This window comes from Nelumbo nucifera, chromosome 1 (assembly GCF_055504915.1).
Source record: "Nelumbo nucifera cultivar China Antique chromosome 1, China Antique-T2T, whole genome shotgun sequence".
Classification (NCBI taxonomy): Eukaryota; Viridiplantae; Streptophyta; class Magnoliopsida; order Proteales; family Nelumbonaceae; genus Nelumbo; species Nelumbo nucifera.
Window position 1 is genome coordinate 166,562,007 of NC_142649.1, and position 19,095 is coordinate 166,581,101.

Sequence of the window (19,095 nt, forward strand, 5' to 3'; positions counted from 1 at the left end):
TATTGGAATTTACTTGAGGTAAGGAAAAATATCCTTTCAAGTGGTTGAGTTATTATACTAGGCTAACAGATACAGTGCTCTAATTGCATCTTACAGGAACAGTTCCACCAATAGAAGGAAATATTTTCAAATTACAAGTACAAGAAAAGAAACTAAGACAAAAGCTCTATAAATAAGTGGTATCTGCTATGTCCAAGAGATTGTAAGAACATCTTATCAAATGCTTAAGCAAACGACAAGATGTATGCGAGATCGCATTACAATCACACTAAAGTAAGATACAGATCCTAGTCTAATTTAAGACTGTGATGAGGTACATGTACACCTTATTGATTGGGAAGGCTGAGAAACAGTTTACCAACCAAGCGATCACCCAAGATACGGATGCAAATCCTATACTTGCAACCCATTGAATCCAATTCAGCCTCTCAGTGTTGGCAATCCTCTTGGCAAACTCCACCATTACCACTTGAAGAACAACTGTAATCCCAATGATCACTGAAAACAACCGGTTCTTAAATATCCCCTTAAATATATTCTTCTTCCCATGCTTCCTTGCATTGAAAAGATTAAATACTTGGCATAGGACAAAAATATTGAAGATAAGGGTGTCCTTAATTTTTTCATTGACACCAAAGACAGACCTTCCCTTGAATTGTAGGATGAGAAAGATAGTCACTTGATACAAGGCTTGAAAGATGAGATTTCCCCACATGGCATGAGTTATAAGTGGCTGGTTTTGAACCACAGGAAGCCTCTCCATGAGCTCCCCGGTTGGCTGTTCAGCAGCCAGGGCTATGGCCCCCAATGCATCCATGATTAAGTTCACCCATAACAGTTGTACTGCCGTCAGTGGTGCTTCACCAGAAAAAACTGCCACTATGAGGTTGATAGAAAGGGAAGAGATATTGACCGTGAACTGAAATTGGATAAACATTTGAATGTTATTGTATAAGCACCTCCCCCACCCCAAAGCTGCTGCTACAGAGGTGAAGCTATTATTTAAGACGATGATGTCTGAACTCTCTTTCACCACCTCAGCACCTTGAATCCCAACAGCAAAACCAATGTCTGCTTCTTTGAGTGCTTGAACATCATTTATTCCATTGCCGGTTACTGCAACAACATGGCCTTTTCGTTTCAAGCATTGTACCATTAGAAGCTTATCAGAGGGGGATGACCTTGCCATCACCTGAATTCTATCAATCTTATCCATTCTTTCTTCCTCTGAGTAATTTCGGAACTCTGCTCCTTCAACTACTGCTTCATTATTCAATTCCACATCAGATTGAAGTATCCCACATTCAATGGCTGAAGCTTTTGCAGCAACTACATGGTCTCCAGTGATCATCTTGATGTTGATTCCAGCATTTCTGCAAACCTCAACAGCCTTGCTAACCCCAGTTTGGCATGGGTCCTTCAAACCCAACAGGCCTAATAAGGTCTGGTTCTCTTCTTCAAGCTTGAGGTGGACCTTGGTGTTATCGTTGTCTTCTGTTTCCGGAATTTTTTTGTGGGATAATGCAATACATCGAAGGCCTTTAGCTGCCATGTCTTCAATAGTTTGCTCAAATTTATTCCGTTTGTCTTCATCAATGGCTTTTACACTACCAGATCTCAAATAATAACTAGAACACATTTCCAGTATCACCTCAGCATCTCCCTTCCAATGAATGTTAATCATCTTTTCATCCCCCTTCCTTATCAAAATTCCACTTCGTTTCTTCGCTGTATCAAAGGCTTCAACATGGAGGACTGTGCAACACTGCCTTACTTCATCCATATCCATCTTTAACTCCATAGCCCAAGATAGAATGGCTTTCTCAGTGGGACTACTAGAAAACTCTGACATCAATACCGAAGGACAATTTCGAACACCATCAGTTGTGTTCAGACAGACTCCTTGTCGTAGCAATTCAGTAACTTCAGGGGCTATTTCTGAGGTGCCATCCTTCATTGCTTCTTCACCAAGCCAAAACTCAGCAACCTTCATTTGGTTCAGTGTAAGTGTGCCTGTTTTGTCTGCACAGATGACAGTAACTGAGCTCATAATCTCACAGGCAGCAGGTTCACGAACAATCACTTGATCAGCCTTCATTCTCTTAATACAATAAAATAAAGTGAGAGTGAAAATTAATGGCAAGCCTTCAGGGATTGCTGCTACTACAATGGTAACTGTAGACATGGTATTTACTGGCAAAAACCCACGGATGCCCAACAATGCATTTGTTGTATCTTTAATATAGTATCCTGGGCACCTGAAGAAATGCACCAGCATGACCACAAAAAAAGGGAATGCAACAATAAAACCAATAATTGCTAAATTAGAGGCCAACCTATTCAGCCGAGCTTGTAGTGGTGTGTGCTTTGCTGAACCATGGCCTTTTGAGCTCATCATCTCACCCCATGCTGTGTTCATGCCCACAGCAGTGACAAGCATTCGACCATCTCTATCTGCCACCTTGTTCCCAGAGAATAGAAGCAGACTCTCACTACTGTTGATGTCAACATGATCACTCTCCCCTGTCAAAAAACTGGATCCATTCACTTGTACATGTGAGAAGGGGACATCTAACAGCAATCCATCTGCTGGAACCTGATCTCCAATCTTCAGACGGACAACATCTCCAACCACTATGTCAAAGATGGAGACCTGTTTCCGCTTTCCTCCTCTGACAACATCCACCCTGATGATTTCGCTCTCATCTGAAATACTGTCAAATAATCTTGATTGCCAAAATGTGCTCACTGCAGAGAGACTGACAATGACTAAAATAGAAAGAATTATACTTGCAAAACTGTATAAACTTTTTCTCAGCCCGTAAGTAGTAAAAACCCCAAGATAGAAAGGGCTGCAGATTAAAATGACGAGGACAGTAGTCTCCTTGAAACCTTCCACCACAAAATGGAAGAAGCCTTTTGCAGGAAGCCTCTTGTATGTATTCAAACCAAACACATTTTGCCTGTTCCTAAGATCCTTGGTGTCACCATGAATTCCATTATTCACATCAGTTTGAAGAAGCTTAGCAAGTCCTTCAACCCCACCAAACTGATGAAGATACTCCAGTTTTTTCTCCTTTACCAAATCAATAAGTCTTGTCTGGTCAACATTGGCAAAAGGTTCGATGTTGTCATTTCCACCACCACCATCATGAGGAGATACATCAATGGCAGTGTAAGATTGCATACGTAATATGCTGGGAAAGAGTTGATTCTTCATTGCGAAAATATCTCCAGTAAGAGTAATGAAAACTCGGCAAGAGTAGATGGTTGCATAAGCCAAGCGCCATCTCTTGTGAGATTTGGTGAGGGTAGGATTGTTAGGGAAGAACAGAGTAGCAGAGTCAAAGCCTTGAGCACAAAGCGGATCACTGGACATCACCAAGATTAAAACAATGAAGAGGAACAAGAGGGACAATATGCGCTTTCTCTGGAAGAAGCAGGTTGTGGAAGAACTATTTTACATGTCAAAGGAACATGAGCTAATTCGTGGAAGCATCATTTTTATAAACTGAAATGTGAAAACCAAAAATTTCTGTTACTGATGGCAATGAACATCTTCATATTGTTCTAATAAAAACCAGAACACAAGCACATGCAGTTAAAACTTAACAATATATTTATGCACTCAAGTTAAGGTTATTTATCCAAATGAAGTTCACTTTTGTTTCACTATCCATGTATAGAAACACGGATTTTAACATGTTTGATGAGTTAAAATGTGTATGTTTAAATGTACAGATATGGTACCAAGATACCTGTGCATGCTTGGCATTCCAATGTTTGTAATCAATACAACACAACAAATTGCATGTACACTTACAGAGTTCTCATAGCTTGAAGCACTTCTAAAATATGTAATTTTATATTTTAACAAATCAATACTGTTGTTAGCTAGCTGTTAGTTTTTGTTAATTTTTTACTGTTTATTCTTTGATTTATGCCTCAGGGGTATATTTGTCTTTTTTATTTCTTTTATTATTTTGTCTCGTCCCTAGAATAAATAATAAAAAAGGACAGCCAAGATGGTTTTCTTTTGTCTCTTCTTTTTCTAGTCTCCCTTTCTCTCTTATCTCTTCTTTATTTTTCTAATTTCTGGGTTGAGATCAGGTATCAGAGCAAATCTGTGGGAGATAGAAGCACTTAGACCGCAGTTTTCTCTCTTTTCTGTACCCAGAATTCTTGGTTTTGAACTGTGACAGTTTCCTTTTTGGGGCTTGCACCTTCATGTATGTGCTGTGAAGGGGTTGTGCGATCCCTTCTTGAGTAAGTAGAGGAGGTTCTCTAGTGCTGCATGTAGTGTGTGTTGAGGGTGATTGGAGATTGATTTTCTGGGTAGTATAGTTGCTGTAGGTGATTGGAGACTGATTTTCTGGGACAGTACAGTTGCTGTAGGTGATACTGATTTTCTTAGGCAAGTACAGTTGCTGTAGGTGGTCTTTCAACCTTTTTCTTGGAGTTTCAGCAGTTCGACAGTTCCTCTTATTGAGGTGTGATCAGTCACAGAAGTGTTGTTGTGGTTTAGGTGTTTGATGATTTTCCCCAATGGCGATTGATGAGTTTGTCTCTTCCGGATATCTACCCTAGGAACAACTAGTGTGGGTGAAGATAGTATGAACTTTCCTATGCCAGTTACTCCGTTGAATGAACTAAATTACATGGATTGGTCCACGGGTATCGAACTCTATGTTAGAGCTAGGGGTAAAGCTGGATACATCAATGGGAAGGTGAAGGAGCCTAAGAGTGGTACTGCAGAACATGACCGGTGGGATCAAGAAAATAGTATGGTCATGTCTTGGTTTTTGGTACCTATGGAACCTGAGGTGAGGAAAAATTTTATGTGGGCTGACATGCTAGTGAGATATGGGAACAAGCGAAATCCACTTACTCCGATCAAAGGCATTATGCCAAGATCTATCAGTAACAAGCCGAGCCCTCCACTTGTAAGCAGGGAGATCATAGTTTGTTAGCTTACTACTCAGCCCTCACATTAGTTTGGAAGGAGTTGGATCACTACCAAGCAGTTGACTAGAAACATGATGATGATGTTGATGCCAAGGCTTATAAGGAATTGGTCTCTCAGCAGTGGATCTTTGCCTTTTTGTTGGGACTAAATCCTATATACAAGCCTCTTAGGGTTCAGATTTGGGGAGTAGTGAGCTGCCTTCAATTCAAGAGGTGTATTCCCTGGTTCAATGTGAGGAAAGTAGGCAGAGTTTGCTGGTTATTGCTAAAGGGGAGCAGCAACAAAGTGCTTTAGCTACAAAAGGGAGTAATATGATGAAGAAAAGTGATAACAATGTTAGAGAGTGTACGCCCTTAGATCCAATCAGATTGATGTACAAATACATTTATCATAAATAAATAAAAGTACATCATTGTTTCATGTTGATATTGGTATGTATCTATGAAATTACCCCTTAAACTAGACATTTATGAGACTCTTGTTAGTTTAGAATGTTCTCAGCCGTTGGATAGACTTTGGGAGTTTATCTTGCCAAGGTTGACACTGATATTCTTCCAAAGAAATTGGGGCAGTTTGTCTCAGCTGCTACGGTGAGACCCAAAGCACATGTAGTGTGTGTTTGGTTGAAACACTGAACCCGGACCATTTTCTATTTATGCCCTGGACTTTGGGGATTGATGGGCAAAACCAGAAAGTAAAACATAACACCTAGACTTGATTATGGTACTATATTAGGTGCCAGATTGGGCTGTCTTTGTTATGCCAATCAGTGAAATCCTTTGTGGGTCAAAACCTCGGTATGTTGGAACAGTTTGAGAATTCACTTAAGTGGGTGATCATAGTAATAGGATCAGCCCCTTTGTCGAACAAAGTGAATGATCAGGTTTGTACTCTCTCTAATGGAAACCTAAACTACTGGTAGTGGATTTCAACTGTGTTTGAGATTTGGTTTTGCAAAATATATATATATATATATAAAGTGTGCAAAAATGTTTTAATTCCTGGGATCCATCTGAGCAAAGTGTGACACTACACCTTGTAGCCAGGGGAGAGGTCTTTCCCTGTCGGGCAATGTTTTATCATTATGGGCTAAGAGGTTAAGTGTAACAGACCATTAAGGGCTAATTACCTGATGGGCTTTATCTTACTTAAGTCCATTACCCTTGGATCTTCATAGGATGGCTAGATTCAAGGATCATTTAATTGTAAATGTTGGGCCCATTTTGAACCCATAGTGATGAGTTCAAGGGTTCACTATGTTTAGCAGTGAATTCGACCAAGTGTTTTCACAGAGGTTGGGCCGAACCCATGTGGGCTTATGTGAGGTCATTATGGGGTCCCACACCATACAAATCAAACCTAAATTGGCCAAGCAACACTCTTGGGTCGTAAGCCATATAGTTAATGGGCCTAAGGCCCATAATTAATATGATTAACTAACATGTCACATGACAGCTTAAGTTGTCATGTGACATGGGGTGAATCTGGGTTCGGAAATGGGTATGGAGCACCCATCCTCTTAAGAGGATGAGTTTTATCTTTTAATAGAGTACAGATCCATATAAAGATTTGGATAATCTCCTAATTTGATTATGATAAGTGCTCCATAAAGAGATAAAAGAGAAGAGGGTAAACTGATCTAGATAACCTCTCAATTCTGCTCTCTCTCTTCTTCTTTTGTCTTCCAAGAAACCCTAGTTCGACTACAACTTTTTGGGACTGATAAAGATTAGTTCCTTCTCTGATTTTTGCAAGAAAAAATCAGAGAAATTTCGTTCTCACCTCCCCAGTTAACCAAACAGTTGGATTGCAGTTTTGCTGAAAACTACGTTGCTGAACCGGCTTTAAGATCAAGCTGCACCATCTTCATTGGAAGCTGGTTTTAGGAACTGATTTGGGCGTGAACTTCCACCTTGGGATCTACACTTGTAGTATCCGTATCAGGTATACATCTCCCTCTTTGTTTGGTTTCAAATCTGGTCCGGTTCTGTGCAAGACCAATCCTAGAAAAATGCAGTTTTTCGAAATTTAGGGAATACGATTCCCAGAAGGTCTGGAAATTTTTGAAATTTCGCCCAACCATCTAGCATGGTTCGGCCATCCATATGATGGATTCTAAACCTTCCTTTAGTGGTATCAGAGCCTCAGGTTCAGCCTTGAACCAAACCAAATCAGATTTGAAACCAAAACTCAAATCGGCTAGAAACTCAAATCGGCAAGGACTAGTCTAGCTGATTTGAGCAACTAGCACTTTTTCTGAGAAATCGGTTCTCAGAAATTGGGCAAATTATCTGAAATTTTCATGATTATATTCTGATATATTTTAGAATTGTTCTATTGTGAATTCTTGAATTTTTGCGCTAAATGTGTGATGGAGATCGAAATCTTTGTGGCGCCAAATTCTGTGTATTCGATATTCATTATTCCGGTTATCTGGTCTATAATAATTTTTTTCTTTTTAGAAAAATTGTATTAGGTTTTTCCTTATGTAAGTAATAAAAATTAGGGTTTTTTCTATTTTTTTTTACATCAGAAAAATCACTAGAGCGCGCGGAGAAGACGGAATCTGCAAATGAACGACAATCTGCAAATTGTAGTTTTTGCGAGGTTGCAGTTTTGTTCGGATCAGATTCGGACCATCACACTATCCGCCCTAGCTTTATTATTTGTTGTTTGATTGCTGCTTTGATTGTGAATCTTAGCTGAGAAATTTCAGATCATTAATCATAAGAATTGTTGCATTTTTTGGACACCAAACCCTAGGCCAATTTGACCTAGTTTTGGTTCAATCTAGTTGGGCCGAACCTATGGTTCCTTGGGGTCTAACCACAGCCCCTTGGATCATGGTTTGAGTGACTCAAAATCGGTTTTGGGCCAAGGGTTTGATGGCCCATTGCGTGGACCAATTCGGCCCTCACTTGAAAAACCCCTTTTGTGTTAGATTAAAGCAAGACCAACCCATTTTAGCATGGACTGCTATATGGGATAAACTGCCTTTCGCAGTTTAGCCCATATACCAAGTTAAAATTACTAGATAATTTGGTCCATTGATGGGCTGATCATGTGTTAATCTAAATGAATATGGGTTGTACAAGTCTTGAATTGATTTTGATCAATTTTGTGTGTGTATGTGATGTGCTGAATGGATGTGATTCATTCGTGGGCCATAAGTGCTTGGCCCATGTATTGACTTATGTGGCTCTCTGCGTACATCATGACTGAATGCACATCATTGCCATGATGCCCATAGATCATTGCATGATCTCCCTTTTCAATGGCCCCCTGATTAGCTTCCTCCCCAAGAGGAACTTTGTGGAACCCTAGCCCTTTATGGGCCCATTTGAATCTGACTTTATGAAAGTCAGTGGGAGCCCCTGTGGAATGACCTAAATCTGACCTAGGGACTGATATACACGTTCCCTCCGGATTAATATAAGTGCAATAAGATAGGGAATATCATAAGATGATTTCTCTAAAGGCCTTCCGTCATTAACATGAAAACGGGCTGAATTGGTGGGTGGAGATGCACCATGAAATTGGGCTATCCATTTCACTCCACGGTACCTTGGGGCTCACAATATGATTACCAAACAGAAAGGTTTAACCTAAAATGGCAATGAACATTGTTTGATGGAGGCCAAAGGAAAAGCTCATTGGATGGGTGGATATGTGATCCTTCACAGAAAGTGGTGGGATTATGCAATTGAAACAATTGGCCCCATGCACCTATGTGATTTCCCACATTTTCAGGAACATGAACTGTGCCCTCATCATTGAGATAGGAGGGAAATCTCATAGATGAATAAATGGATATGGAATATAGATAAAAGTCCATTCTATGAAAGATAACATGAAACAATAATAAGGCCGTGGACTAATTAATTCTTTCCTTTTATTAGAAATGGCACACAGACAGTTCACTAAATTGTTAGACGACAACAAACTGAAAGGACCCAATTATGCAGGCTGGTACCGTAACCTCCATCTACTCAGAAAGGTTTTCATTGCTTTGATTAAGTCACCCACAAGTACTTTGTTTCTATGAATGTCTTTTTCTGAGTCTAAACCTTTCTACCATGTTTCTCCTTAGGAGGAGAGTGGTGTGGAGGAGAAGCAAGTCCGTTAGGTCCATCTTCCTACCAATTTGGACCCGAAACCTTTCCATGTCTTCTTATGTAAACTTTGTAAAGATCAACAATGTTCTAAAGATGTGAAATTTCTAGACACATGCAACCGACACCGTCAAACTTGCAGGAGGTAAGTTTATCTCAACCAAGTACTCTTGTGCCAGTTGACTCATCCATTCCTCTTTTTGTTGATTGTGTGGATGACTTTGATATTCCTATTGCTCACAAGAAGGGTGTCAAGTCATGCACCATGAAACACCCCATTACCCACTATATATCTTATAAGCATCTTTCTCCCTCTTATCGCTCTTTTTTGTCTACTGTTGACAATATCCCTATATCCAAAAATGTTGTAGAGGCTTTAAAATTTCCTAAATTGATAGATGCTATAAAGGAGGTGATCAATGTCATCCATAAAAATAATACTTGGGAGTTGGTGGACCCTTCGAAAGGGAAGGATCTAGTAGAAAAGAAGGAACAGTAAAAAGGTATAAGGCAAGGATGGTGGAAAAAGGGTACACTTAGGTATACGGTATTGATTATGCTAAGACTTTTGCCCTAGTATCAAAGATGAACTCCATTCAGTCCTTCTTTCATTGGCTGCTAACTTGGACTATGAGTTACACCAACTTGATATCAAAAATGCATTCTTGAATGGTGATTTGGAGGAGGAAGTGTACATGGTTCAACCATCAAGTTTTCGTGCTAAAGGGAAGGAAGACAAGGTGTGTAAGTTAAAGAAGTCCTTGTATGGGTTGAAGTAGTCTCCCAAAGCCTGATTTAGCAGGTTTCATAAGGCAGTTCAACAAGTAGGGTTCAAGTAGTGCCAATTTGATTACACCCTCCTTGTTAAAAAGTGTTAGGATAAGGTGGCAATGTTGATAGTTGTTAGAGTTAGCCGAATAAGGGTAGATTAGTCAACTCACCTTGGTTAGGTTATGAGCTTATGTGGCAGTCTTATTAGAGGTTCTCTGTCCCATACTTAAGTAGGGGCAGTTTATTCCTTGTACATTTAATTAGAGCCTAACCACTATTAAGAGGTCGACTGATAGGGTTTAGCTATTAGGTTCGACAGTTCTTTCATCTTCTTCTTCTTCTCCTCTTCTTCTTCTTCTCCTTCTTCTCCTTCTCTTTCTTCTTCTCCTTACTGGTTTGGACTACTGTAGCAACAGTAGAAACATGGTATCAGAGCAAGGTTCGTGACCTGTTTCAGTTCATGACAACTTCAGTTCGTAAATCAGTTCTCTCCTTTTCTTCTCTGGGCTATCAATGGAGAAAAGTGGTTCGTCCCAGGCCTGAAACATCTCAGCTCTTCTTTTTTTCTGGTGCGCAGAACCTCCTTTCCTAAGAAAACAACTTCAGCAGTGAATGGTTGGCTGAAGCTCTCAAACGAAGGTTGGTTATCTCTTCTCTTTGTGCTGTTGGTATTCTTGGGTTGAAAATCTTCAAGAACTTGAGAGGACTGATCAGGACCTAGAAAACTAGGTTGGTTGTTGCCCTGGTTCTTGGAAAAATTCCAAGAACAGGCTGTGTTTACAGTGACCAAATAGTGTAAGGGTTGCTGCTGGTGGCCGAATGGTGTAGGGGCTACTGTAGGTGGCCGAATGGTGCAAGGTGTAATGCAATGGTACTAGTTGAGTTCTTGTTGGTCTTGTGGTGCCCTCTTAAAAGCGTTAAAGCAGGTCTGTATTGTGTGTGACAGCTATGGCTGTGTGGTGGTGCTTGTGATGCACAAACTCTGTTGAGTAGTTGTAAGAGAGCTTGCATGTGGTTAGTAAGTGCTGAATTAATGTCGGTGTAGTCTGTGTTTTTTTGTGAAATCAGTAGTGGTGTGGATAAGAACAAAGGCGTGTGTATCTATCATTGTGTTTAGGGACTGCTGTAGGTTCTGGAACATCAAACTCTTGACAGCAGCACTTAGTTGGTGATTGGGAAGTCAGATTAGAGGCAGCATTGAAAGAGTATCATGGCAGCAATGGGAGATGGCTGTAGTGATCAGAAACCTAGTGTGGTGGTTTCCTCTGACTATTTAGGTGTACAGATGACCTCAATTAAACTGAATGGTGAGAACTATGTTCCATGGGCCAAGTCGGTGGAAGTTTTTTTCAAGGCAAAGAGAAAAGTGAAGCATGTGAAAGAAGATAAACCACCGGCTGACTCTCCAGGGTTTGATGATTGGGAACAGAAGGATGCTCAAATCATGATATGGCTATGGAACAGTATGGAACCCAAAATAAGTAACAACTTCATGTTCTTAGATACAGCTAAGGACATATGGGAACATGCCAAGAAGCTGTATTCTGGGCAAGATAATACTACAAGGGTATATCGGCTCTATCAGGAGTACTTTGATCTGCAACAAGGAAATAAAACCCTAGAAGAGTACTATGCCAGTATGAAGAACCTCAGAAATGAACTCAATGTCTATCATCCTCTCACTCCAGATGTTAAGGGTACAAGTGTTACAATCCCATTACTCGGAAGTGTTATGTCTGTCCTGATGTCACCTTTTTTGAGTCTATTCCCTTCTTCTCAGGAACTGAAGCATCTTCGTCTCCACCTTTACTTCCTCTTCCTCTTCCGGTCAATGATCCCGTTCCGGGTGTTCCTGTTGGAGTTGACTCGTCACCTCATCCAGTGCAGATACCTACTGAACGACCACCAATTCGGCAAGTGTATAGATGTCGAACGACCCCGGCCTCTCCTCCAGCTTCTACCTTGTCCGCGGATCCTATCGTTGCTCCTGTTGCTGAACCCTCAGGACTTGATCTACCCATTGCCTTACGGAAAGGTAAACGTAGTTCTACTCTCCATCCCATTTCCAATGTTGTTTCAGTATCTCGCCTTTTCACATCGCCAGTTTGTTTCACTATTGTCATCTATTTCCATACCTAACAATGTCCAAGAGGCTCTTAGTTCACCTGGGTGGAGGCAGGCAGTGGAGGAGGAACTCTCTGCTCTTCAGCATACTCACACGTGGGAGCTCACTACTCTTCCTCTTGGTAAGCATGTTGTGGGTTATAAATGGGTGTATACTGTTAAATACTTGCCAGATGATAGTGTGGAGCGTCTGAAAGCCAGACTTGTTGCTAAAGGTGGTTATTCACAGTTGTATGGAGTGGACTATATGGAGACCTTCTCTCCAGTGGCTAAGATTAGCTCTGTCCGTGTGTTAATTTCCCTGGCAGTTATGTATGATTGGCCCCTATTTCAACTTGACATAAAAAATGCCTTCCTTCATGGTGTCCTTATAGAGGAGGTATATATGGAGCAACCACCTGGTTTGTTGCTCAGGGGGAGGCTGGTAAGGTGTGCAGACTGAAAAAGGCAATTTATGGGTTGAAACAATCGCCTCGTGCTTGGTTCGGGAAGTTTAGTGAAGTGGTGAAGAATTTTGGAATGAAACAATGCCAGGTTGATCACTCAGTGAAAGATTTTATTAGTGGTCTATGTGGATGATATTGTCATAACTGGCAATGACAAATTGGGGATCGACAAACTAAAGGTCTTTCTGCAAAATCATTTTCAAACAAAAGACCTTGGGACATTGAAGTATTTCTTGGGTATAGAAGTTGCTAGATCAAGACAAGGTGTAAACCTGTGCCAAAGAAAATATGTTCTCGATCTATTGGACGAAACAGGACTGTTAGGTGCAAAACCGGCTGAGACTCCTATGGAACCAAATGTTTAGTTGAGCAGTGATACAGGGGAAATATTTGATGATCCTGGAAGGTATAGACGACTAGTGGGGAAGCTGAACTATTTGACTATCACGAGACCAGACATCTCCTTTGCAGTCAGTGTGGTGAGCCAATTTATGCAGAACCCCCGTATATCTCACTGGGATGTAGTTCTTAGAATTGTAAGATATCTGAAGGGAGCTCCGGGCTATGGGCTAATGTATAAACCAGGAGGAAAACTTGAAGTAGTTGGGTACACGGATGCAGATTGGGCGGGCTTTGTGTCTGATAGAAGATCTACTACAGGTTACTGCACATTTCTTGGAGGAAATCTTGTGACGTGGAAGAGTAAAAAGCAGACGGTTGTGGCTAGAGGCAGTGTTGAAGCCGAGTATAGAGCCATGGCACACACTACATGTGAATTAGTGTGGTTGAGGAATCTCCTACAAGAAATCGGGTTCACATGGATAAACCTATGAAGTTGTACTGTGACAATCAAGTTGCGCTCCATATCTCATCCAACCCTGTTTTTCATTAGAGAACAAAGCACATAGAGATTGATTGCCACTTTGTGAGGGAGAAGGTTCTTACTGGAGAGATAAGCACAAAACATGTAGGCTCAGGTGATCAGTGGGTAGATTTGTTTACAAAAGCCTTAAGCTCAGGGAGAGTGAACTATATATGTAACAAGCTGGGATTATATGACATATATTCTCCAGCTTGAGGGGGAGTGTTAGAGTTAGCCGAATAAGGGTAGATTAGTCAACTCACCTTGGTTAAGTTATGAGCTTATGTGGTAGTCTTATTAGAGATTCTCTGTCCCATACTTAAGTAGGGGTAGTTTAGTCCTTGTACATTTAATTAGAGCCTAATCACTATTAAGAGGTCGACTGATAGGGTTTAGCTATCAGGTTCGACAGTTCTTTCATCTTCTTCTTCTCCTCTTCTTCTTCTTCTCCTTCTCTTTCTTCTTCTCCTTACTGGTTCGGACTACTGTAGCAACAGTAGAAACAATAGTATATGTGGAAGGCATCATAGTCACAAGAAACTAGAGTTCAGAGATACAAAAGTTGAACTTTTGGCTACCCAATTTGAAGTGAAGGATCTAGGACCCTTACGATATTTCCTTGGAATTGAGGTTGCTCACAATCAAAAGGGCCTTTGTTTCACCAAGGAAATGCATCCTACACCTCTTATAAGATATAGATAAGTTGGGTGACAAGCCAGCCTATACCCCCCATCAATGTCAATCATAGATTGGGTAATTGTGATGGTGAACCATTAAAGGATGTGAGACAGCTCCAAAGGTTAGTGTTGAGTTTTGGACTGATATCACTTGTTTTTATTTACATAGCACAGTTAGGGAGTTATTGGGCCCAAGGCACATTAGTTTATGTTTTAAGTTAAGAGTGTTTATTTAGATTTTACAAGTAGCCGACTTACTAAGGGCATACTTGTCTTTGTATTCAGTTTTTATTTGTGAGTATATAAGCTAATGAAAGGGTGGCTAGACCTAATTTTTGGCTTCTCCCGTTCTCTTCAATTTCTCTCATCTTCTCTGCATAAACCTTCTTTTCTCTTTCTTACACAGGTTTTATATCAAAACAGATCTTCTAAACTTTTCTACTTGGTATCAGAGCTAATTTAGAGATTGTTTGAGATGTTCCATTATGCAGCCCTAGATCAACTGATTGCATGATAAGGTAAAGAGCTGATTGAGGACTTCAGGTAAGCCCAGTTTTTGGATTTTTTTTGGTGGATTTGCAATACCTTGTAGTTGGTCTAGGGTTTAGCACCAAAATCAAGAAGAACTGGAGAAAGAGGAAGAGTCTTGATTTAGTAGGACTCTTCAATTTTGACATAGGAAGTGGTGCTCTGGTTTTTTAGGATTTCTTGAGGTTTTCTGAAGAGGGTGGTTCAAGTCCCAACCTTTTTGGAGGCCTCCGGAGGGAGCGACAGTGTCTTCTCTTTCTTCTCCTGCTCCCATGGAAAAAGGGAATCTTTAGAGGGAGGGGCTTCTAGGGTACTAGGAAGGTGTTTGAGGTTTCTAAAGGAGATAAATCTCTTTCTTTTCATCTCAAATTGATTCCCTAATCTGTTCTAGGTGTTACGGAGGGTTGTAGAGGTGAAAACAAATTTGCAGGTGAAATGGGACCAGGGAGAGGAGGTGTTGGTGATCTCTTCGAGGCTGAGACCATCACTACAGTCAATCTGGATGGTACAAACTACTTAGAATGGTCACAATCTACAAAGATTGCCATTAGAGCTCGTGGGAAATTGGGGTATGTCACCAATGAAGTAAGAACTTCATTTAAGTAAGAACTTTTTATAGGCTAACACAGCTAAGGAGATTTGGGATGGAGTAGCAAAAACTAATTCACAGAATGAGAATGTAGCTAGAGCCTACTAGTTGAGAAACCAGGTGATTGCTACTATGCAGGGAGATAAGCCTATTGCCATTTATTTTTCAGCCCTTAAACCTTATGGCAGGATATAGGTCATTTGGATACTGTGGTTTGGGAAAGTAGCAAAAATGCAACAACTTATCAGAAGTTGGTAGAGAAGAATAGGGTTTTTGAGTTTCTAGCAGTACTTAACCCTGAATATGACATTACATGGTAGCATATTCTCTCCCGAGACAATGTAACTCTCTCTCTCACTCAGGCATTTGCCTTTGTGTCTGGACAGGAGAGTAGGAGGAATGTAGTGATGAGGAACCCAGGCCTTGAGCAATCAGCTATGGTTAGCACAATGAAGCTAAGCCAAGTGGTGATAAGGGTGGAAATGAACCGAGGAAGGAGGACAAGAAGGATCTAATATGTGACTACTGTAAGAAACCTAAACATACTAGATATAGTTGTTGGAAGCTTTACCCACACCTTATACCGAGCCGACTCAGAAACAAGAAGGGAAATGTGAATATGACAGTGACTTTATCAAGACCACCTACTACAACTTCTCTAGTCTGTTGCAGCGGCTGTAGTGAGGGCCGACTTGGGGAGATATGGGCAGTTTCTGAATTAGAGGGATACAACCAGTTCCAGCTCATTATTAGGTGGACAACAAGGTGTAGGTGGATCAGGAGGTAGCCATTCTACTTCGTTTGGGCATACAAGTAGTTCACATGCCACCGCAAATTATGCATCCACTACAGGAAAGGGGGGACCTCCCTGGATTATAGACTCAGGAGCCTCAGAACATATGGCCAACATTCCACCATCTTCTCCTCATACCACCTCCTCATCACTCTGTCAAGATAACTGATACCATTACCCTACCTTCTGTCCTTCATGTCCCTAGACTGAGCATTAATCTTTTATCTATTAGTAGTTTGACAAAGAATTTGAACTGTTCAGTGATTTTTTCTCCTGGTCATTGTGTTTTGCAAGATCTAAAATCAAAGAGGACGATTGGGAATGGTCATGAGGTGAATGGAATCTATCTTCTTGATGTGCTTCCCAGTCATCAAAGTGATCATACCAAATAGGAACGTTGAGTCAGAGTCAGTGGGTCAGATTATGCCTTGGCATAATTAGTTAGGGCATTTGTCTTTTGCTTCTTTGCGATTTTTGTTTCCAAAATTGTTTGTCTGTCAGTTTGTTCAAGTTGGAGTGTGAGGGTTGCCAACTTGGAAAGCATTGTAGACATTCTTTTAAAGCGAGCAATAAAAGATGTTCCTTTGTTTCTTATATTGTTCATACTAATGTGTGGGGGCCATACCATATTTCCTTTATGGGTGGCTATCGGTATTTTCTGTTTGTGGATGATTATTCTCGACGCTCTTGGGTATATTTAATGAGATCCCTTGATGAGGTATCGTCTTTGGTTCAACAGTTCCATCAAATGATGTTGATGCAGTTTGGGGTACAAGTGAAAGTGTTTAGATTAGATAATGTCAGGGAATACTTTGAAAGAAACCTGACATCATACCTATTAGAGCATGTAGTCCATCAGAGTTGGTATACATACACTCCACAACAAAATGGTGTAGTAGAAAGGAAGAACAAACATATTGTGGAAGTAGCAAGAAGCATGATGTTGAGCTCTACAATTCCAGTTCGTTTTTGGGTGACATAGTTCTTATAGTAGTTTTTTTGATTAATCAGGTGCCTTCTCATGTTCTTGGATGTAGCACTCTGTTTAGCCTTCTTTTTTCTGAGGGGGAGATGTTCCATATTCATCTAAGGGTTTTTGGATGTGTATGCTTTGTCCATGTTCTTGGTCCTCACTGCTTAAAGCTGGACCCTAAGGCGAAGAAGTGTGTCTTCCTTGGTTATGTAGGAAACCAGAAGGGTATTGTTGTTATGATCCAGTCTCCGGGAGTTGGTATGTTACCATGGATGTCACCTTTTTTGAGTCCACACCTTTTTTTTTTCCGGGGGGATTCTTCTCAAGGGGATGTTTTGGGGAAGGAAGTGAGCAATCTATACCACTTCCTATTCCAACTCCTTTGTCCACTGCAGTGTCTAACCCACCTACTCCACCCACTTTTCCACCTCCACCTCTCACTGTTTTACACAACAACGCCTACGACAACACAGGGAGGTTGATTCCACAATAGAGGAACCCACATCACTCCCTATCGACTTATCGAAGCTTCTAGGTTCGACTGACACAGACCCAGGTATGCCTCTTGTTTCCTTTGATGGTTTAGTTCCTATTGATACTACTACCCCTGCTCCTAACACCATTGCAGATGACCTAGATTTCCCTATCGCACTCTGAAAAGGGAAGAGGAAGTGTACTACTCATTGCATCTCACACTATCTTTCTTACAGTGGATTATCTCCTTCTTACTGGGCCTTCCTTTCATCCCTTGACTCTGTCTCTATACCCGAGAGTATTAGTGAGGCTCTTTCCAAACCTGAGTGGAAGGCAACTATGCAGGAGGAAATGAAAGCATTGATTAAAAATCGGATATGGGAGATTGTGGATTTACCTAATGGCAAGGAGACAGTTGGATGTAGATGGGATTATACAATGAAGTACAAGGCTGATGGAAGTATAAAAGGTACAAGGCAAGGCTGGTTGCAAAAGGGTACACTCAGACTTATGGCATAGATTACTTGGAGACTTTTGCAATAATGACAAAGATGAGCTCAATTCGGATTCTTCTATCACTAGCAGCTACATACTCTTGGCCACTCTTCCAACTTGATGTGAAGAATGCTTTTCTTAATGGGGACTTGCAAGAGGAGGTGTACATGGATCTTTCAGCTAGTTTTTACAATGATGTGGATGAAAGAAAGGTATGTAGATTGAAGAAGTCTCTATATGGTTTGAAACAATCACCCAAAGCTTGGTTTGACAAGTTTAGAAGTGCATTGGTTGTATTTGGCTATACTCAAACTCAATCTAATCATACTCTTTTTGTGAAAATGAGGGGGGTCACCAGTGTTAATTTTGATAGTTTACGTGGATGACATTGTAGTCACAGGAAATGATCTAAGTGAGATTGATACCTTGAAGAAGAACCTGCACAAAGTGTTTGAGATTAAGGATATTGGTGAGCTGAAATACTTTCTAGGCATTGAAGTGGCAAGGTCCAAGCATGGGATCTTCATCTCATAGAGGAAGTATGTTTTGGATCTACTGTAGGAGACAAGAAAACTTGGGGCAATGGCAGCTTATACACCTATTGATTAGAACCACCGGATAAATGCTTTAGAAGGTGAGCTAGTGAAGGATGTTGGAAAGTATCAGAGATTAGTGGGCCAGTTGCTATACTTATGTATGGCAAAACTAGACATCTCTTATGCAATGAGTGTGGTGAATCAATACATGCATACCCCACGAGTTCAACATTGGGAGGCCATTGACAAGATAATTTCCTATTTGAAGGGACACCAAGGTAGAGGCATATTGTTTGCTGACCATGGATAGTTGAAGTTAGAGGCTTACACAGATGCTGATTGGGAAGGGTGCCTAGAGAACAGGAGATCTACATCAAGAGTTTGCACTCTTGTTGGAGGTAATCTAGTTTCATGGAAGAGTAAGAAACCAATAGTTGTGGCAAGGTCAAGTGCAGAAGCTGAATACAGAGCCATGGCACATGGTGTTTCAGAGCTCCTTTGGGTCCAATTCCTTGTTAGGGGAGATTGAAGTTAAGGCTGGAGAACCTATGATACTATACTGCGACAATCAAGCATCAATTAACATTGCCCACAACCCAGTTCAACATGATAGGATGGAGCATATAGAATTGGATAGACACTTTATAAGGGAAAGGGTGACATGCAAAGAAGTGTGTTTACCATATGTTGCATCTAACTTGCAGCTTGCTAATGTTCTTACAAAAGGTGTTGAAGAAACAAGCTTGAGC

At 40.8% G+C, this 19,095-nt stretch overlaps 1 protein-coding gene across 4 annotated transcripts in view; it reads right to left on the reverse strand.

The window, feature by feature from the left end:
* Positions 1 to 90: 90 nt before the first annotated feature.
* Positions 91 to 19,095, reverse strand: part of LOC104613241 (putative calcium-transporting ATPase 13, plasma membrane-type) — a 34,630-nt gene continuing 15,625 nt past the window's right edge. Inside the window, exons 2-3 of one of the 4 annotated variants that reach the window (XM_010280977.3) lie at positions 2,337 to 3,455; positions 91 to 2,258 (exon numbers count right to left, since the gene is read on the reverse strand). In XM_010280977.3, the coding sequence (XP_010279279.1) occupies positions 293 to 2,258; positions 2,337 to 3,455 (3,085 nt within the window). In that variant the 3' untranslated portion in view covers positions 91 to 292. Of the gene's footprint in view, positions 3,512 to 19,095 lie in introns of all 4 variants that reach the window. The other 3 variants (XM_088895111.1, XM_010280976.3, XM_010280978.2) reach the window with 3 other exon arrangements.